Source organism: Symphodus melops (genome assembly GCF_947650265.1).
Source record: "Symphodus melops genome assembly, chromosome: 21".
Taxonomy (NCBI): domain Eukaryota; kingdom Metazoa; phylum Chordata; class Actinopteri; order Labriformes; family Labridae; genus Symphodus; species Symphodus melops.
Window position 1 is genome coordinate 18470889 of NC_136711.1, and position 22268 is coordinate 18493156.

At 43.5% G+C, this 22268-nt stretch overlaps 1 protein-coding gene across 3 annotated transcripts in view; it reads left to right on the plus strand.

The window, feature by feature from the left end:
* The window catches only part of etv4 (ETS variant transcription factor 4), a 33927-nt gene extending 11992 nt beyond the window's left edge, over positions 1-21935 (plus strand). For all 3 annotated transcript variants that reach the window (XM_079334394.1, XM_079334396.1, XM_079334395.1), the window contains exons 5-12: positions 10883-11012; positions 12054-12236; positions 12754-13187; positions 16815-16883; positions 17556-17603; positions 18560-18732; positions 21054-21155; positions 21435-21935. In XM_079334394.1, the coding sequence (XP_079190520.1) occupies positions 10883-11012; positions 12054-12236; positions 12754-13187; positions 16815-16883; positions 17556-17603; positions 18560-18732; positions 21054-21155; positions 21435-21662 (1367 nt within the window). In that variant the 3' untranslated portion in view covers positions 21663-21935. The remainder of the gene's footprint in view (positions 1-10882; positions 11013-12053; positions 12237-12753; positions 13188-16814; positions 16884-17555; positions 17604-18559; positions 18733-21053; positions 21156-21434) is intronic.
* Positions 21936-22268: the final 333 nt, after the last annotated feature.

Genomic DNA, 22268 nt, shown 5'->3' on the forward strand with positions numbered 1-22268 from the left:
GCTTCCTCAAAGACTGTTTGTTGTCTGTTTTGTTTTGCTCGTGGGTAAAATGCTTGATTTCTCACTTAAGTGAAGACATGATTTCTTTTGACGGCCCCTTTTGCATTTATCACGCGCACACAAACAAACATGGCATGGTGCACACACACACACACACACACACACACACACACACACACACACTTCAGCCGTGCAGTTTCATGAATGGGCTGGTTGTGAGAGACTGGCTGAGGCAGCACATTGAGTGAAGGGGAGCGAACCTTCATTCATGACATTAGGGGGGACATAACTCCAGCAGTAACAACACCTAGGAGAGGTGGAGGCTTGTTTTTCTCTTGTTCTCTGTCTGACAACTTTATTTATAAAGCACGTTTAGAACAGCCAAGGCGGACCAAAGTTCTGTACGGTAAGTTTGGCAAAATACATGACATCCAAAACATCCTAAAGACACTAAAAGCACATAAATAAATAAGTTAAAATGCTAAACAATAGTTAAAGTTCTCTTGGACACTGATGTTGGGATAAAACAAAAACCAAGGACTACACTTTTTTTTTTTTTTTGGGGTGGGGGTGGGGGGGTAAGGCCTGTTTTAGGCATGCCACTGATGTTTCGTCACGCAACTTTGGTCCTTTTTATGGCATTTTCCTTTTCTAAGGAAGTCAATTTTAGAAGCTTCTGGTAGAATTAGTTTTTGAGGTTTGCTGCCTAAAAGAGTTTGCCTCAACTTAAAGTTAGTTCACCAAATTATTTAGTTGATCTTTTAGTCCATCCGATCCACTGAAAACGCTTTATAAAGGCTGAAACATGTGGAGTAATAGGCGTTTAACAGCTTCCAGTGGGGAAGTAAAAGGCGCTCCCCTGCGTGTTGATTCAGAACAGCCCTGTCAAAGCCAGGGGGCCGCGGGGATTTGAGCCAGGCAGCACAGCCCGAGTGTCAGCAGCATAGCTTTGTGAATGGACGGCAGTGTGTGTTTTATTACAGGAGAGCGAGGGGAGGTGTGTGTGTTTAGGAAAAAGAGTGTGTGTGTGTGTGTGTGTGTGTGTGATGGTCACATGCCTGCCTTTGCATTACTGAGTCCGTGATGGTGAGTTTACTCCAGACAGGGCCGCTCGACTCTCTGCAGCTGGAATGTTTTCTCTGTTTCAGAGCAGAGAGGGGAACAGAGGCTGTGAAAGGGACGGGCGAGGCCGTAAAAATAACAGTAGCTGAACTTGAAGCGACCATTAATAAGGACATACTGGGACTGTGTAACATGACTGCCAGAAAGCTCCAGGGACAAATCCAAGTCTAAAACGACCTGAGCATTAGTCTTGTTATTATTTTCACATACGAAGGCCATACACAAGAGTTATGTAAATGTGGTGACTTTGCTGAAACAAAGTCAGAGGGAGAAAGTGTTGTTGACAAACTCCCTGATTAGTCTAACTTCTGGGTTATTGGTAGATGGTGCAAATCCCTGCCACACTGTCCTTTTCCAAAATTCAAGCGCTTTCTACTTCAATTTGAACTTTTTCCTTGTGCTTTGAGGGATTATTAGTGACATTAGGTGTGTTAACTTTGGTTTTACCTTTACATAAATAAGGAGTAAGATATTGTCTTAATCTGTTTTACAGGTTTCTGTCTGCTTCAAAGTTCTGTTTACATCTATTTAAGTCAAAAAATCTGAAAGCTTGGGAGGACTTTCCATGGAAATTAATTGGGGTTTATAAAAGCCAGTAGTACTAATGCATATTACCCAGACCCCCCCACCATTTTTTCACCATTTTACAATAAATTACCAACTTAAAAATACCCTTGAGACAACACCTACAACACTTTAATTCCATTTAAACGCACACGTGAAAACCAGACTTTAAGCAGTATCTGCCTTTTCCTCAACCAACGTGTTTTTGTAGCCTTGTGTTCAGGTGCTTTATGTAACTCATATTTAACACATGTTCACACGAGCATTTGAGTAAAGGCAGAACATAAATCTGCCCTGCTACCCTATAGAGGATAACAGGCTGAGTTTTCTCCGCTTTCGAAACAGCTCTGAACATTTGAGCCTTCAGATGTGGTCCGATAGACACATCCTTTGAACTCTATTGTTTCAACCTCAGCCGTGTGATCCTCTTGTGTTTCTTTTCTTCTCAGACTTCGTTGTAGCAATGTCACCAATTTCCCAGATCTGAGCAGTTTCTTTGATAGGTACAGTCTTTTTATATAACTGTAGTGAAAGATATTTAAAACTATGAAAATCAAACGCGAGTGGTAACAAAGCAGATTTTGCATCACTGATCTCTACTTTCACATCCCTTATAATCCAACACGCACTCTTATCGACCCGCCAAACGCCAACACACGAGTGGAGGAGGTGTCTGCCCGAGCGTGGACCCCACAGTAACCTGCTGACACAGAGCGGTAGGTGTGCGAAGAGCGAGCTGAGAGCCCCGTGTATGACCGTATCGATCCTTGCCGATCCGCAGGAGGAGACGGAGGAGATGGAGAGGGTTGATAGATGAGTTGATAGAGATAAAGCAGAGATAAATCAGCGCAGGAGGGCGGGGGGAGGGGGGTCGAGATCCTGATCGTGAAACTGAGAGAGGGTGAAAGTAGGGGGTTGGGAGAAGATCGAGAAGGACTGAGGATGTGGCAGGTGCGCTGATAATTTCAAGTAAGGTGTCTCGGCCTGTCTGTGTTGTTTTTTATCTCCTCCTGATAAATCAGATGTTGCCCTCTAAACACACCTCCAGGCTTTGCATTGCAACATCTAGGCGAACAGATATTGAAAGACTGCACGCACTCACCCCTCCATTTCCACCCGCGATCGCCTGCTGAACAGTGGGAGCTCATTATATCATTGCAGTAACAGTGTGGGGGAGGATCGATCTCTACATTAAACATTAAGAGGGGACAGCTATATTGGGGGCTGAGAGATCGAGAGTGAGGAGTCAATATTGTGCCAGATTAATTACATCCAGTCCACGCCTGTGACGGCCTGTCCCTCTTGCTTCACATGTCCCGGGACAGGGATGTATTGTATCGGCTTCACTAAACAGCAGAGGAGTGAGATTTATGGATGGTCAATGTCCATTTATAAAAAGCCAACGCGGCACAATTGAAAGTGAAGTGGACAATGGGGAAAACGTGAGCTGTCGAGGCATTTAGCGATTAAAATTATGATCCATTGAGGATACAAAAACCAAGAAAATATGACAGAGATAACCAAGTGTGCAGGCTGTGTCAGGTCAAACTGGTGCACTGTTTCACCTACTATAGATAGGCGGACGTTAACATGCAAGGAGGATCAGAGGCTGGGGGTTCTCGCACGAGTGTTCGCCACACGAGGCAAACCAAATGACATTGTTTACCCGTGATCATTTCACAAAGCTTATGCTTAAGTATGATTGTTTTCTTCCCTTTATAGATGGTTATTCCCAGTCCTCGACTAACATTTTTGTTAGACTGACAAAGGAAATTAGTTGCGAGGAACATCCCATGATTACAGTCTCAAAAATATATATATATACAGTCATATAAGTTTAATTAAAAAGTGGCGTTTGTTCCTGATGGTTAAAGGTATTTTACCGGATCCTTGGCCTTAACAAGAGTATATGAAGACATCCCTCTTCTAAAGAATACATTAGGATTATTTCCCTTGTACCAATGTCTAGTTTGTTGAAAAGATGCAAAGCTAATAGTTTAAAGATCACTCAGAGAAAAAGCGGAAAACTTGTTCAGACAAGAGCTTTCCAATCCTTGCAGACAAACACTGTGATCTATTTCCTGCCAACACGAGGGAAGTGAAACTTTGATGTTTGCAAAAAAGCAAACCTTTCCCATGATGGGTGACATTCACATCAACATCCTGTTGGCCAACACAACATGATGAAGAACATTAAAACAGCCGGCGAACAGGAGAGGGGGAAAAGAAAAAAAAAACACATTTAAGAGAAGGACGACAGTTCTGTTACAGCCAATCATCTGTCTCGCTGATACCAGCGTTCTTTCCATCAATCTCGTTAGGCTTGTTTGGCAGGTATCTGACAACCATTCTTTAAATATTCAAGGAGCCTGAACCATTATCAGATGGGAGAGGACAACCTGTAAATCAGATAGAGCAGACACTAATGGATGCAACACTCTCAGCTCCCCGAGCAGACGGACGGACGGACGGACAGACACTGAAGCTGCTCTCAGGCCAGATGAGGATGAGCCTGTCAGTGCCGACCAGGCTGATTTCTCTCTCTCTCTCTCTCTCTCTCTCTCTCTCTGTCTTCCTGATTGTTCAGTGACCTGAGAAGTGCACACACATGTCCAGCACATGTTTCCATGCATCAGTGGAATGACTGGATTCACTGTGCAGTCAAAGCCGTCTGGATCATATTGTATCGCCTCGCTTCCCTTCCGTCTCTTGCCCTCATATATCTCATAGTTCTGACTTTTTACACTGAACTATAACCTAAACATGAAAACACAGTAAATGAACCACCTAAACTTCTTATGCAACATATCTTTTTTTTAGGTCACAACCAATAGACCTTTTTTTTTAAACAGTTTGAAACCATTTTGAATTTCAGGGTCATGTGTAAATGCGAAACATTAGAACGAGGTTGTCTATTACCCACTTTGGAGGTTCATACGGCCATTAAAGATTTAGTTGAGCAACACTAGAAGGAGATTATGACTTTTAAAATGCAGAACTAGCTAAAGCAACAAAGCTATCACTGATGCTATCTATGCTAACTGCTAACTATGAAATGGTTAGCAAAGCATTTTGTTGTTCATTTTCACACAGCAGGTCGTCATTCACACCTCATTGGTCTTGTGAAATGGTCTTTTTAGGACTAGATTTTCTAAAAGGAAGGATTGCTTAGTGACTTTTGACTCATTGAGTCTCTCAAGTATGATAACAACTTTGCCTTTTTATTTTTTTTTACTATTTTAAGACAAGGTTTTAGAGGTTTTAGGGCTTTTTTTTCTTGATGAAATAAAAAGTTCATGCCCTCCCTGCGGCTCAGAAAATTGGTTACTGTGCTGTCATCTTTTCTTTTTATTTAACCCTCTAAATGGTTATTGCCAATTCAAAACCAAAGACGTAGAAATAGCACCCACACTTGGTCTAAGAAAGCTCGACATACCACTGAGTCTCCAACTTTAAAATAAACATTAAAGTATAGGTTCTATCCAACGCAGTGCATGTGTTGACAGTCTGATACTTTAAAATTACACTGTTGCTGTTTCCCATTATGCCTCCCTCTTACCACAATGTAGACATGTATTCAGCTGAGTAACTAATGTCATTTGCAATCTATGTGAATCAATAGTCTCCTTTTAACCTTTAAAACCTTTGTAGCATAATTGGCATTCTTGTTTTCTATTGATTTGCCGCCAAGCAAGGGTGGAGAACCAGCAGGTGTAACCTAAGGCAGCGGCCTTTGAGTGCACAATCCAACTGAGGCCTTGAGTCCCTATAGAACCACATTTAAAACACCTATCCATGAGACAAAAACCAGATCATCAGAGAGATGTTTCCAAGAGTGCGACTTGAGTCCTATTTGTGTGATTGAACCCTTTAAGTGTGTATTTACAGTACTGTGACATGTTCTACGCTTTAGCGGGATCCAGTCACCTTATTTGACGCTGGGGTTGATGTCCGATGAGATATCGTGAGCATGTCTGTCATGTCATGTGCTGCAGACTTCCAGAGGCTTAAGACTTGGCCAAGTAACACATAAACATCCAAAGTAAGATTCTCCAGATCCATGGCTGTCTTAGGGCTGGATTTCCCTACGCCAGAGCCTTTAATGGTAGGAAATACTCAAGAAGAAAATAAAAAGAAGATGAGGGGGGGGGGGGGGGGAGTCTGTTGCAAGGTCTGGCCAACTGCTTAAAACAACTCATTCAAAAGTAATAAAAAAATTGGATTTATAGATATTCACTGGATATATCTCTTTCAGAGATTATTCAAAATCGTAAAGCTTTTCATAACTACTCCAAATCCAAATATATAAATCACATTTTAGACTACATTTTCAATCTTTAACAAATGTCCCAACAAGAAAAACAAAAGGAATACAAAAAGTAAGCCTTCGTAACACATGCACTCCTGAAAATGTTCAAGACAGCCTGTCGTCCTTAAATGCTGAACTTTCATAAAGATCAACACTGTATTAATGCATCACAAACGTGCTTTTTATTGTGCAAACCTATTTTTTTATATATATATAGTATCAGGGATGGTTGTGTTTTTTGGTAATCCCAGAGGAATCCAATAATGTTTCCTGACGTGTTCACACTACCTCCTTCGTAGGGCTCAGCTGAGGGGCCCATTGTGTAAAGTAGTGTGTGTCCGTGTGTGTGCTGGGGGTTGCCATCCCCTTCTCCTACGATTTGTTTGTGGTGGGTGTCTGTTGAATAGGACCCCCCCCCCCCATGTAATGATCCCTCTACTTCCTAAAGCACTCAACCATGACCATCACCTTTCACCCTGCAGCCTCCCCCCCTCAGAGCCAACATTTACATATGTAAAAGTCCATCTCCACCCTGTCTTTCGCTGAGGGGTCATCTCTAAACGCAGGGCTCAGAATAGGGTGTGAAAGGGTGGCGGTGAAGAATACGACAAAATAGGGAAGGAGGAGATACGACAAGTTTGGAGTGAGGAAGAACCCTTTGACCTTATCAGTGAAGGAAGTGCTGGGAATCTGCCTCGGATCACCCAACGCTGCAGGAGAAAGTGCATACATTCAACACTCAGGCATACACACGCTTTCCTGTTGCAAGCTTCTGCTCTACCTCAAAACTGTCTGCTTCCAAATCCAGCAGCTATTGTGTACTGTATATGTCTTTTCACTTCTAAACACCTTTCAGGTCTTTCACGCTCTGCGCTTAAGTTCACGCACCGATCACCCGCTCGCCGTAGAAAAGACACTGTGAAATATGAGGATCTCATCGAAAGGGTGATGTAACATTCAACAAAGCAGCTACAGGAGGTTGTGTTGCCCTGAATAAAAGCAGGAAGAGAAGGGAACCTGAAGATCATAACTCTCACTGGATCCGTTTACAAGACTGCCACCGCCGTATAAACTAAAGCAGCAAATTTGACATCGTTCAGACAGGCGGATTTACTGTAATGCATCAGAGAGTTTGGAATAGCTGGTGGAGAGCAGACTTTGTTTTAGGGATCACTCTTTGAGCTTTTTGTGAAATAAATATATCAAATGTGTGTTTTTCAACAATCTGGCTGTCTCGCTTTTGTCCAGACTGAAGAGACGGTCTTAAAAGCTTCGGAGGAAAAGCATCGATTGGTGTGAAATTTGGTACAAATATTCGTGGGCCACAGGGGATGTGTTGTTATGAGTTGGGCATTTTTTCTGATTTAAAATTGTGTGCCTTTAACACTTAAAGTTATGCAAAGAAGTATCTAAACATTTACCTGACAAATGACCTTATTTGAACTGACATACGTGGTTACCAGATGATTTGTCTTCATGAAATTGGTGACGACTTTGCTCTATTTTTCCTGTACTAAAAGGTTTGACATTTTATTTTTTTATTTTTAGCATATTACAATTACATTTAGTTTAGATATTCATGTTCCTGTTAGGATAATAGCTTTAGTGCGCACATGACCTCATCCTAGAACTCATTTTTGCAGACTCTACTGTACTTTGTGTTTGGTGATTATTTGGGAATATTTGCACCTAACAAGCTAAACCAGTTTGTTTTTACGGCACTGCAAATATGGAAGCGTACTGACATTAAAGCATGGCTCAAAATGCTACTTCACCTGAGGCTTAAACAAATGACTTCTTTCCCCGCAAACCCCCTGAAACAGTGAAGCACAACAGAGCCAATATAAATCTAAAATCTCAAAGATTGCATGCTTTGCTCACCAAACAGTCTCTGGTCCAAACCTTTAGCTGTCACTGTTCTGCGTCTGTAATATTTTGTGCAACTTAGCAACCAACTGCAGAGCACACAGAACCGCTTCCTGCTAACAGAGGTACAGTGTGTCTGAAATGCTTGTTTGGAAAGGGATTACTTCGTCTTAAATTGTTTAAAAGGTTTTTTTTAAGGAGTGAAAACAGCCTCTGCTAGCACGACTACAGCCTCTAAGTCTTGCCCAAATGTATTTATTCATGAAAATCAAATTCAGAAGATCAAAGATTGGTGTAGCCTTGTTTGACAAATTGTTTATCAGAACAGCAACCATCTACTCCTCATTGGAAATGTAAGATATCAGATTTACAATCACAGGCAAATACACAAACACGTAACTCTGCCTGATGTTCGTTTACCAAATGAATCTGAATGCTGAAAGGTCAAACATAACTGACTGGGGCAAATTCACACATGTATTAAAACACCGTCCATATGCCGCCTGAAGCCCATCCCAATCCGGACTTTTTGAAACAGAACATCCTCATAAACCGGGAGCCACATCAAGGGCAATATTGCTGCCAATCACATTAGTGTCTCTTCTTGGCTGCACTCTGAGTGTTCGCTCTCCGAGGATTGTTTGCAGTTCATGACCATGGCAGAGGAAGGGGGGGGAAGACAAACACAGTAGTATTATTGGAGCGGCAGTCATGTGCCACCCTCTGTGTACTCGCTCGCAGACGAGCTGTCGGAGACTCAGAGGAGGCTGGAATCCCATCGTGTCTGTCTGGGAAATCTGGGTAAATGCTCTCTAATCCTGTTGATCTCCTCTAAAGCCAACACTTCCTCACCTGCCTGCCTGCCATGGGAGAGTGAGTCCGGGCCAAAAATAGGAAGGTTATGATGATGAGCGGCACGGGTTGATTGTCGGGGGTCAGTTTTTATTTTTTTTAAAACATAATCTCAATCTCAGAAAAGTGCATTCATATCCAAGAAAAGCGACTTTTAATGGAACAAATACCAGAAAAATACTTTCATTTTTTTAAAAACAATTTTCACAGCAAAAGATTCAATGGGTGTTAAAGAACGACAACCCAGTAAGGCCTTTTGATCACAGAGACTTGCTCAGTCTCATTTTGGATACCTATTGAAAAGAATGTGTATATTTTAGAAGATGCAAAAAGAGGAAGACTCAAAGAAAAAGACAAAATGCTAAAAATAAAAAAGCTCAAAATGAAAACGAGATTCATCTTAAATGAGTTAGGTTTTGCTTTCTAAAGTCATTTTCACATGTCGCAATTTTGGAAATTTTAAGAAAAATGTATCACATGAATTCTTCCTGTGTCGCTTGTTCACGCATTTCACAACGAGAGACTCCCTGTTGACCGTGTAGTTGGACATATTTACAAGATTAACAGAGAATAGCATGCTGGTGAGCAGAGCACAAAGGATATAAACTTAATCGACCCCCCCCCCCCACCCCCGCTTCTCGTCGTGAATTTTCCTGAATATTTCCTGCTGTGTTCTCACATCAGCTCATCCTGACTTAATTCGGAAAATGTACAATGTGGCTTGCAGGGAAGATTCTTGATAAAGTCAGGGTGATGTACTAACCACAACATTTCAGGAGGTTTTCGGGAATTTTGTACACAAGATGCTGTATCCTCACATTTTTACCGAAGGATTTTTTTAAAGGTTTAAAAAAAGTGATCTTTATCTTTTTGGGAATGCACCCGAACGATTCAGGAGATCAGAAACAGTTTTAAATCTGTACTTTTATTCAAAGATCTTTTGTACTTTGAGCTGAGTTTATCCTTCCTGATCCTGACTGGAGCAGCAGATCTTCAAGGTCCTTTGTGGTTTGGTGCGCATTATTCTTCCTTCTTCATTTTTTCACTTTCAATGTCGCGCCTCAGTAGAACAGACGATTCCAGTTTCATTCAGTCAGACAGACATTTTTTTCCCTCCTCCTTTTTTGTGAATGGACGACAGTATGTAATTACCTGGGCTGAGCTTTCAGTGTGGCCCGCTCCGTCAGCTCCACACCCACTGCACACACACACACACACACACACACACACACACACACGTATGCACTTTTCAGCATATGCACGCACAGATTGCCAAGATTTCTAATACGCACACACACATGCACTCTCACACTTGTGCACACACATAAATACAGGCCTCCCCAGCTGGAAGTGCACAGCTGCTGCTGTTTACCCTGTCGGGACCAGAAAAACATCCTGTACAGTTCTCCGGGTGAAAACCTCCCCTCACATAATAAACACAAGCCCTCGGCACAGTTTGAAGCTCCACTTTGGGTGGTTTCTGTGGCCGTCGAGGCAAAGGTCCCCTCCAGCAGTGCGTCTTGATCGACAGTTTGGGGAGCTGGAGATTAAGCGGGTGCCTCTGGGGACGAATCGAACTGGAAAATGTTGCTAAAAAATCAGAACTTAGATTATGGAAATGAGTCTATTCTTCATGATTCCCATCTGAAAACGGCAAAAGAAAAACTTATGGCCAACATCTGGATACAAATAGGAAAGAATGCCAAACAGAACGGGGTGTATATGCTGTTCCAACAGAGGTGTGACACTCGCTTTCATCAGTGTGCAGACATCTCTCTGGCCCGTAGACTTGTTTACCTCAGAGCTCGGCTTTGACAGAGGAAGTTTTGGCTGCTGTTGTGTCTGGAGGAGTGAAGAAAAGTGGGCGAGGACTCTTTGGTCTGCTGGAATGCAGTCGTGTGTGAGCGTGTGTGTGTTTCTTTTGCAGCTCTTGTTGTCGTCAGTGGCTGTTTATACGTGTCAGTCCGCTGCCCTATGTGTTTTGTAGATGACAGTCACTTAAGCATTTTGGTTGGCACGTAAAAGAGATTCCTGTGCAGACAGAAGTATTTGCGTTGGCCCTTTCCGCCTAATGACAGGAGTATCGGGGAAGGGCTGAATGAGACGACGAATACACAAAAGCGGCTCTCTGTGTGCCAGTCCTCATCGCTGCGTCCTGTGTCTTTACAGCGGTGGCATTTCACAGCCCGCCAGTCACCATCAAGAAGGAACCGCAGAGTCCGGGATCCGACCCCAGCCAGTCCTGTAGCCACAAGCAGAACTTCAGCTACCCCGGCGGAGAGCAGTGCCTTTATGCCAGGTACACCAGGTTCTCCCTCCACGATTTCTAACTCTGTCCAGTCTGTCCTGTCTAAAATAAAAAAAATGAAAAAAGCCAGAAGTAAAGACAGAGCATGCGAGAAATTGACGTAGCCACCTTTAGTGAAAAGTGAAGAAAATGTTGAGCTTACATTTCCTCAAATACCCTCCAAATTAATTCTAAATGATGATCCTGTTTCGAGTCACACATATGACTCAGCAGCAGTGTGTGCATGTGAATGACAAGTGTCCTCTAAACTCGGAGGGAGGAGTAGTGACATGTCCTAATACAGTCACTCCTAGCTCCTCAAAGACCTCAAAAACATCCAAATCAGCCCCCGAAGGTATCAAACCTTCTACTCACCATAATAAGGTTATTTTTTTATAACGCTTTAAACACATTACAGTGCTCATCCTCTGCACGAGGAGGCAGCATTAATCAGAGACAAATAAAAACAATCCACAAACCTGGATTTAACTAAAGATAGTTTAGATTCAAATTGTTTTTGTTACATGATGAATGTCTTATTGTATTGAAATATGTTTTACTTACAAAGGGGGTTCATGTAACGGTAACAGACCCGGGTTAGGTTCTGGTCTTTGTTCCCAGATAAGAGCAAAGAAGAGGCTTGTCATGTTCTCGTCTTATTTATGCCTCAACCAGGCTTCCTTTATTTTAGCTCTTATTTGGAACATCGTTCAAATTGTATTAAAGCACAGATTCATGAGTAGGATTTATTACCACTCTGCATATTTACTGACATCCTTTTTCTTTTTTTTACCAAAAGGCTGAAAAGAGGAAACAAAAGTACTTCACTTTCCCCCCCTTAACAACAGTCACTGTTGTCCGCTGAGCCGTTAGCCGTGTATCAGTCAGCACAGCTAAAACACTGACCACATGCTATTGACCACTCAACCTCTGACCATTAGTGTGTTTGTTGTATTGACTGAAAATAACTTGTAAACCTATCAGCCCTTCCCAGCTGACGCTGCTGTTACATCAGGCTTCATACATGTATGCATGTCCTCGTATGTGTTGCAGTGCCTATGAGCAGAAAAGGGCTGCAGGAGGAGCCAAGAGCTCCTGCCCAGGGACCCCCATGTCCCCCATGCAGCAGCATTACTCCCCTAAACACGCCACGGCCGGACGGCCCGATGCTGGCTACATGAACCCCGCTGCCACCTCCCAGCCGCTGCCTAGCAACAGTTACCCCGTCAACCCCAGGTGATTGAAAGCTGTGCTCTCGTGCAAAGACATTCTGTGACTGTCCAAGGCGGCGAGCGGTGTGTGTACGCTTCGAGAGGGCGAGAACTGGCAGTAGCTGGTGATAAGGATTTCACTCTGCATGTGTTGTTTGTACGCTCACAGTACCAGTTAAGTTATTTGTACAAGGAATATGTTAAAAAAAAAAAACACAATAAACAAAGATTATTATTATTATTGTATTTATATCACAGAGATAATGGAATATTTTATCATAGAAGAAACTTTTGCGAAGAGGCCTTTCACATTGTATCGCTTCCTTTACAGTCAAGTAAAAGTCCTCCACAACTAAAGCTGAAGGAGAGATTATTTTACCATCAATAAGATCTATTACAAAGTTGAAAGTATCCAGTAACATGAGTACAAATGTGGAGCTTAGACACATTGCAGATGGCACATTCAGCAGGAATAGTTTGCTGTTTATAAAGAAATGGATTCAGGAGGATTGTGTAATAAGCTGCTGTGTCTAACATCTCAGTTCCAGGTATCAGGGCCCCTCAGGAGACCCCATGTGCCCCCAGTTCCCTCCACCAGGGCAGGCCTTTCAGCGCATGCCATCTGCCCCTGCTGGACACGGAGGCAGTGGGGCAGGTGGAGGCGGAGGACCAGGAGGTGGTGGAGGAGGAGGAGGAGGAGGAGGTTATCACCGGCAGCACTCGGACCCCTGCATGCCGTACCTGCAGCAGAGCTTCAAGCAGGAGTACCTGGACCCGCTGTATGAGCGGGCGGCTCACATGGCGGGACCGGGACACAGGAGCGGAGCGGGACACGGACAAGGACCTCCCCCCCATCCCCACCCCCACCAACACCCTCACCCCCATCCACATCCGCACTCACACCCGCTCCCACACAGGTTCCCACCAGCCCACATGATGGTGAAGCAGGAGCCAACAGACTACACCTATGAACCCGGTGAGTGTCAGGGACATATCTGGGTCTTCACATGAGAGGGGAGAGTCGGGCCCTTCTGGTCCAATACACAGCGGCTTACACTTTGCTTTATGAAGGTACAGTTTAACATACAGCTCGCTGTCATTTGTTTACGTGACGTAGATTTAATTAAGTAAGTAAGCAATGTTTATTTATAAAGCACCTTTCACAGATAAAGATCAGAAAGTGCAATAAAAGCAGAACTGAAATAATATCAGTAAGAATAAAGTATAAGTGTTAATGCAGGTAAAAGTAACAGTTAAGCACAGAAACAGCATAAACAAACATACAATAAATAAAAATAATAGATTGAAGGATTTATTAGAGCGAGGTCTTTGTGTGAATTGGAAGTAGATTATGGACAATGGTAAGATGTTTTTTTTTTTTCGGGTCGATTGGCTTTGAACTCTACTTTACAAAAGTCCTTTTAAAGACAAACCCTCGCCAGCGCGCTCAGCGAACTCAAGAACAAAATGTCCAAAAGGCAAACAAACTTCTTCACTGTATCTACACTCCTACTCGACTCCCTCAGTGCCTCCAAAACTCCTCCTTTCAACTCCCTTACACTCTGCAAAGCAAAGAAAAAAGGGCTTTTTTTCCCCCTCCCTCCCCCTTTTTTTTTTTGCTGCAGCTACTCTCCTCCTCCCTCCCTCCCTCCCACCCCTGCTCTCTGTGAGAGAGAGAGAGAGAGGCGCAGAGGAATTTCATTGAGAAAATGGAGGGCACTGGAAAGACTAGAGTCCCTGGTGGAGTGCTCCAGGGTTTCAGGTTGCACCAGCGGCTTCCTTTTTCTGCAGGCAGATGAACTCATAATGGAAAAATGAGCATGGCCGCAGTAACCCGAACCTCTCACTGGCCGGGCGAGGAGAGGGTGAGGGAGGGGGGGGACTGGAGGCGGGGGTGGGGGGTTTTGGGGTGGGGTGGCCAGCACAGGCACTTTAAAAACAAGCACAGAAAACCAGCTCCTCTGCCTGTCACAATACAAAAGACACAACACGGCACATACGTTTTGTCCTCATTCACCTGCATTAAAGCTGCTATAGGAACGCTCCTATGTGTGCATGCCCTCGAGAGCTGAAACCAACATACTAAATGCACAATAAAAACAGGGAAGTGGAACCTGATTCTTTTCAGTCTATGTTTTTTAGTTATGCACTTGGTATTCAGTGATCGTGCAACCTGAACGAAACGTCCAAAAAGTCCACAAGGATGTTTTTTCTGTGGATAAGAGCAGCGTCGAGGAGAGAGTTGTGTTTGGTGGGGTTTCCTCTCGAGCGTCTCTGATACGAGTTTGACCGACTGCAGAAGCCGAGGAGACACAAAAGAGCAGGGTTTATCTTTATTTTGTAAACCCTTCTCTACTACTGCAGAGAGACACGTTTGACTCTGTCCCCGAGGAAATGTGAGACAGAAGAACTCACTGAGCAAAGGTTTAAAGAAGAGGGCCTGAATAAGATCATGAGGATATACAGTGTGAGAAAATAAAGATCATGGAGACCAGGCATATGGACAAAATAATGTGTCTAAGAACACTTTTTTTTGTCTGTAATAATAGAAAAAAAAGTTGAGAAGAAAGTACATCGAAGGCTTTTTTAAGGAGGTGTTCGCATCTCATGAAGTGTGTTTGTAGGACGACTAAATCCTGAAATCCTGCACACTACACTATTACTAAGTTCTACCAACTTATCAGAGAAGAACACAATGTGTCGGACCCTCTGAACCTTAAAGTGTATGTAAGTTGAAGTAGCAGGAGTTTTGTGTTTTTCTCTATTTTTATGTCGTACTTTTGTGAGGGGTAAATTCCTTAAACGTGCGCTGCGATCGACCCCGGTTCTGTTTCTGACAAAAAAAGAAAAATAATGTATCTCCTGTTTAATGTTTTCTTTCCCCGTGTTCTGACAGTGGGAGATCGAATCGTCCCCTTTATCCCCCCCCCCTCCCCTTCCTGGCCCTTACGCTCTGCTGTATATCAGTCATTTGACTCCAGGTTGTCTTAAAAAAAAAAAATTAAAATATCCGCATGAACAGGAAACTTGACTCGAGCATCAATTAAAAGGAGTTATGAGTATTTAATTGATTTGTTATTGACTTTACTGGGACCGTGAGGGAAGTTTATTGGATCATTTGTGTTTAAAGAGCTTCAGAATAAATTCAACCTGCAAACAGAATATTAATAACGTGGACAAAAAAGAAACACTGCTGTCAACGGTTGCTGTTTATGTTGCCACCCATTTATGGTTTTATAATTGTCTGTAAACTCTTAAAGCTTATTGGCATGCCTTGAGAACAAAGTTAATGGAGCGTACAAAGAGGTGCACGGAGGTCAATAGCGTGTAAAGAAAACAACACCTGTGTTTTCTCATGTGCACACGGTAAACAATGAAAGCCAAATGTCACAAAGTGTGCAGTCGAGTTTAAAGCCTGAGAATGAAACTCTTAGTTTCATGTACAAAAAAAGGAATTCCATCGCTTAATCACCGCTATTGTATCGCATGAAAGACACAAAATGGTCGTGCCATTCGGTGCACAATTAACCCGGCTGCTCTCACACCTAATCTACCCATCACTCCCTGGTGGGGAGAGCTGCCATTGCGGGCGGACGTATTATTTACAGGATGATCGAGTGCTGCCGCCCTCCAGAATGGAGGGTTTGATTTTTCCCCAATGGCATCTTATCACAGTCGCAGAGCTGCAGCTGCATTCCCTGCGAGTGAGTCACAGCCCGGGGGCCAGAGGCAACGAGCTGCACCTTTTTTGGGGTTTTTTTATGCTCCCGCTCGTCTTGTTCACACAGACGGAATAAAAGCAGACAAACAAATATACAATAGTCTGCGACACGCCTGTCTTCTATCCCCAAAGAAAAAAAAGATACAAAAACACAAAGGTGAACGGAGCGGTCACAGGATGTGGAGCACAAATCTGTTAGCAACGCCCCTCCGATTGCAGAAGTCATTATAACATAAATGTGCTTCAGAGGCGTTCCAACATGCAGAGGATTTTGCTTGCGGGCATTTTGAACGGGGTTATACAATCTATTTTTGTGAATGCACCGATACGAGGCAGTCGATGGCGGGGCCCAGATGCAGTGCAGACACTGTATACTGTAGCACTTTTCTGGTCTGCTGGAGGTGCTGTCTCATGGCCTAAAAATACCGCCACAGACGAGAGAAGTGATATGATGAATGCAGTTTGTCCTTGCAATGCTTCGGGACAATCACACAATATATCCATATGATATACCACGTTCTGGAGCTGAGATCAGCTTCGTAAGCAGTATGCACGTTTACTGGACCTGTCCCTGAAATCTTCCTGAGTTGCTTATTCCCATTTGTTCCCCCTGACACCGGATTGGTTTAAGACATTAGAAATCAACTATAAAACCAATCAATCCTGGTCAAGATGATCTGGTTCATCAGTATTCGTTTTAGCCTGTTTCATAGCCGACCAAAAACTCCTCACAGGAGCTTCACAAGTTACATTTCGAGGTTATTTGTTTTTTGTTTGAAAAACTGGATTTGTGGACAGTCGTGTTGTACTTTGTGTTTATCACAGTAAAACTTGTTGAAAGTATTAAATTCTGACGTACAGCTGGTTGTGTTTGTGTTACAGATGTGCCTGGATGTCCCTCTATGTACCACCACAATGAGGGCTACCCAAACCCCCAGCACAGCAATGAAGGTAACACGAATCCTCCCATCTTCTCTCGCTGCATGTGCCCAATCTTCTCTCCTCCAGCCCTTCATCTGCCCTGAGATTTGACTGGTCAAAGCCCTGTGGTCATTGGCTAACCGGCATGGAGTATCTGTGTTTCTATTGGCTAAGCAGCAGTGGGTCTATGTTTCCATTGGCAGGGGCCCTCGCCTCACCCCTGCCTAAAGAATCCCTGAATAAACATAACTGCAGAGGAAAAAAGGCTCTATTTCCCCTGCAAAAAGGGAAAACAAACCTTCCATTCGCTTTCATTGTTTTATGCAACATCTTGAGTCATTTTCTAACCTCCTGTTATTCTAAGCATAAGGACAGTTCAAAATGACCGGAAGGATTTTAGTGAAGATGTATACATTATATTCCTCTTTTCTTTTTTTTTTTGTTAAACTTAATCATCTTAATTCTTGCTGTTGATAATTGTATGGAAAGAATTATGTATTTTGCTGGGAGTGTGTTCAGATCTCGGCACATATTCCAAATGAACAACATGAATGTGATTAGTTATTCCTGATGGTGACTTTCCACAGCAGCCTCTGCCATCAGTGTGTGAATGTGTAGCTGTGACCGTTGAGAACTCGGAAGACTAGAAAAGAACTATACAGCTCATGTGCATTTACACACTTCTCTCCATTTGTCTCATAGGCTATCTGTTCGAAAACGACTCCCGCGTGGTTCCAGAGAAGTTCGAAGGTGAGTCACCCACAATCCCTCTGCCTTCACACACAAATTCAATTTCACACCGCTGTCCTCCGGTGGAGGTGTTAGTCCTTCGACAGAGAAACTCTAGCCGTAAACGTCATCTACTTCCAATCCATATAGCTGACCTCTCTGCTGGTACTGACGTCAGGGCTGCTTGTGTAACAGGTACATAGGTCTTTATGCACTCTCAGGCTTAGTTAGTGGGTTTTGTTTCCACGCGCACGCACACACACACACACACACACACACACACACACACGAGGTAGAGCTCCTCTGTCAAGGCGAGAGTAGTTTCCCATGGTGTCGGTGGTGTTGGTGATTGATGCTAAAGGAGATTGAGTGGAGAGCCCGAGGGTGTCAGCACTGGTTGAACCAGTGAAGTGTGCATGCTCTCCGAGAGACAACAGCAGTAACTTAGCTGAGCGTCTCAGGTTCCCACACTTGTGTACAACATATCCAGTAACGGGTAAACAACCAGAACAGAACACGAATCAGTGTCCATTTACCGACCTGTGGCTTTAACCCAGCATTAGCAATCATTTGTTGTTTTCTTTTCTATCGCAGGAAGCACACATTCTCTTACATCTAGATATCTTAAGGACTTTTTTTTTTTAAATCCATAATTGTACAAAAAGTTTCCAGAAAATGTTCCTATTTCTGTCTCAACACAATGCTGCAGTTTAAGTGTTTTTAATAAGCGGTTGACGTCAGTTTGCAAACATGAAACATCAAGATAAGACGAGCCTTCGATGCACTTACTTGATTTCGGAGACCTTCCAGCTCTTTCAGTCACATGTTCCTTGTTTGCACATGTAATATAAGAACCAGCAGGAGTTTGATTTAATGGTTGAAAGCTGATGATTGTGTCCAAAATGTATTAAATATCAAAATGTCTTGCATGGCGTTACTGCTCGTTCTGATTTAAAGATTTGATCTTCTCCTTCCAGGGGAGGTAAAGCAGGAGGGTGGCGGCGTTTTTCGCGAGGGCACACCTTACCAGCGCCGAGGCTCTCTGCAGCTCTGGCAGTTCCTGGTGGCCCTTCTGGACGACCCGGGTAACGCTCACTTCATCGCCTGGACCGGCCGCGGCATGGAGTTCAAACTCATCGAACCCGAGGAGGTAGAACTGAACTTTCATCTTTCCTCGAGTCAAAAAGAGGCTGATTAACTTCCTTTTTTGGGACGATATAAACATGAGTGGGAGTTAAGATGTCGTCTTACAGACAGGTTTACTATCCCACATTTTAAATCTCACTTGAACTAGTACTGCGCTTGTTTGGGTGGAGCCTCAGATATCACGATGAAACATTTGAAAATGTGGTTGTGATTCTGAAGTGTCCAGGATTTAGGAGAATATCGTTATTATGATCGTCTGCTTGTGGCTGCATTTGGATCAAGCTTTGAATTACCATGACCTGGAACCTTCATACTCATTGTCTTGGATTGGCAAGAATTTACTGAGGACTACTCAGTAAATTAGGAGAGGAAATAGAGGGGGGGGGGCTGAATTTGACAAGAGGAAAAATCGGCAAGGCTTTTATGGAAAGACATCTTTTGACCCACATTATCCAGTAAAACAAAAGAAATGGAAGACATAGTTTTGAGACTTGCAGTGGAAATGTTCAAGAACAAATTGTACATTTTGGTGATTTTGTGTTTCCATCTTTTATCACGTTTGACACCGAAGTCCGTCAGGCTCTCTGATCTCATTTTGCATTTTAAAGGACAAATCCGATCCTTCTTTATGGTTAGAAACAGTCTGCGGTCTTTAAATGTTATAGATTTAGATATTCAGGATTTTTTATTAAAAAACTAATACCGATATATTGGCCGATTACTTTCTTGGTTCTATCTTTGATCTGGAACGAGCATCACCGCTGGACATCCTGGACAGTGATGAAGCTTGTTGTAATTCACACAGCGCCCTCTGCTGGGTAAAACAAACTGCTAGTTTTATACAATGGAATTAATCAAATAAAAAATTGACGGGTGAATAAATCTAGTAGGCTACTATTGCTGCATATCTCAATAAAATAAGCTGCTATTGATAGTCACTTGATGTGTTGATATTGGCGATATTATCGGCTGGCCAATTAATTAGTCAGGCTTTAGTGAGGCCTTCTCTGGTTGTAGTCAAATATTATGCTCCAAAGTCTGATTCAAAGACTTTATTTTCAAACGCTTCCGCACTATTTTTGAGCCAGTATTACAGTACAGTTCACAGATAGAGGAGAAGTGTTGATACGGATCGAGACGGTCAAAGAAATCGGATAGGAGCAGCGCCGGAGTGTTTCAGGCGCAGGGTTTAAAGACGCTACGTAGAACAAAAGAGTGATTTAGAAGTGAGATTTGGCCGCTTTCTTCGCAGGTCTGTTCTCCTATCCATCGTCCATTAGTCGCCCATTTATTATTCAACACATGCAACTCTGGATTGATAAATGAAGGACAAGAACGCCATCAAACAATCATCCAACACTCCCCTTTCTCGCTCAGCTCCTCACATTTCTTTCGAGACGAGACTTTTTTTTTTTGCGATGTTTAAGACTGAAATTTGATTGGACGCGTCAGACGGCGTCCATTTAGGCACGTCCTAATACAGCCAGGGTCTATACCGTGTTTTCCATTATCTTTTTACTGTACATTAAAAATGGATGGGGGTAAGAGTTTTACAAGAGCAATTAAGGCTGAGAGCACACTCAGAGATCAAACAGGGCTGCTGGCTTGATGGCCACTGTGGGATACAACCTGTCTTCTCCTGAGTCATGAATCTCAGCGTGCTCCTCCCCACCCCCCCAATTCTTTACAGATTCTCCCCCCCCCACATCTAACATGTTTGTCAATAAAAAAAGATCCACCACTGTTGTGAGATGATTTGATTTACGTTTTGTGCCCGTGTGGGGCGGTGAAACACTAATTTCTCGATCAGAGTTAGTGGTCCCTCGTCAGCTGAGAGTTCAGTTTTGGATTGGGGGGGAGAAGGGGGGGGGGTGTATTTCATGGCCTGCCTCTGACAACCAGCCATGACTCTTATTTCACTGCGAACACTGTGGGACTCTGGTTGTATTCAAGTGGTAATGGGTTACATAAAAAGGAAGTGAATCCACATGTGGGGACTCGCCCTGGTCTTGGCATGTTTACTCTGTTTTGTTAAAGAGCAGACGGGACTTTTTGGCTTTTCCAGCGAGGACCCCTAGTGGCCGCGGCGTGGAAACACGCACAACTGTGTCTAATTAGGATTTTGGGAATCTGAACCTTCAGGGGGGGAAAAATGCTGACACACAAAAAAAAAAATCTCTCCTGTTGACGTGTCACCCGAGGAAGACTTTCTCCTCCAGATGCACTGAAGCATGTAAATAACAAAAGACCTTCACATGAAATTCATTTAAGCTGCCAGAGATGTAACCACAGCTATTTCCTCTCCCTTTTGTCCTCTCCGCTCAGGTCGCCCGACTGTGGGGGATGCAGAAGAACCGTCCGGCCATGAACTACGACAAACTCAGTCGCTCTCTGCGCTACTACTACGAGAAGGGAATCATGCAGAAGGTACGGAAAAGGCTCTTTTAATGCAGTGCAGAGATGCATACCGACTGTTGTTGTCTACAGCGTCATTAGGAATCTATCACATCTTGCAGAAAAAAAAAATGGAGCAAAAGTTTTTAAGGTAGCAGCGAGGTTCAGAGAAAATTAAACGGTACACGTAAAGACCAAGAGAGCGAAAACATGAACTGGAGAGTGAAATCATAAAGTGAAGAAACTGAACGTGTGACATTCCTGACTAAAGCCTTCCTCTCTCTCTCTCTCTCTCTCTCTCTCTCTGTGCAGGTGGCGGGCGAGCGCTATGTTTACAAGTTTGTGTGCGAGCCCGAGGCCCTCATCTCTCTTGCCTTCCCCGACAATCAGCGGCCCAGCCTGAAGGCCGAGTTCGAGCGTTACGTCAACGAGGAGGACACGGTGCCCCTGTCCCACTTGGACGAGGGAGTCCCCTACACCACAGAACAAGCCCCCCAAAACATGGGCTCCCAGCCCTACTCCAAAGGCTACATGTACTAAAAGCCAGCCCCCCCCCCCGCCTCCCATCCGCCCTCTCTTCTCCCCACCTTCAGAGATCTTCATGTTGTACCAACCCATCATCATACACCCCCCCCCACCCTTGCACATGCCCACCCCCTCCACTTGTATATAAGGCTATGGTGTTTTTGTTTTAAATTAATCTCATTAGGGATTCTTTTTTGTTTTTAAGAGCTGCATTCCTCTCACATCTGAGGTTCAATCCAAGACATGATTGTGGTTGAAGAGATTGCTTAATAAATACCCATAATAATACTCAAACCGGAGTACTTCTTTTCTTGTGAGTCACATGTGGGACTTGTCCCTTCGAGGAAATTGATGGTTAACCAAACACGGATCCTAATGATCACATTACTTAACCGCGTCGGCTGTTTGTGACTTAAAGGAAAGTCACCTCTCTCACATCCATATGATTAACATGAATTTTCTGCTCGCAGCTGCTTGGCATAAAATCATTTGTACCTTTTTTTTTTTTTTAACATATGACACAAAGCTTAAATTAGCACCTTTAAAGGTCAAACACTCTCCTACTTTGCAACCAGTGTAAATAAACCTCAGAGCTCCTCAAAACATGTGTGTGAAGTGTGT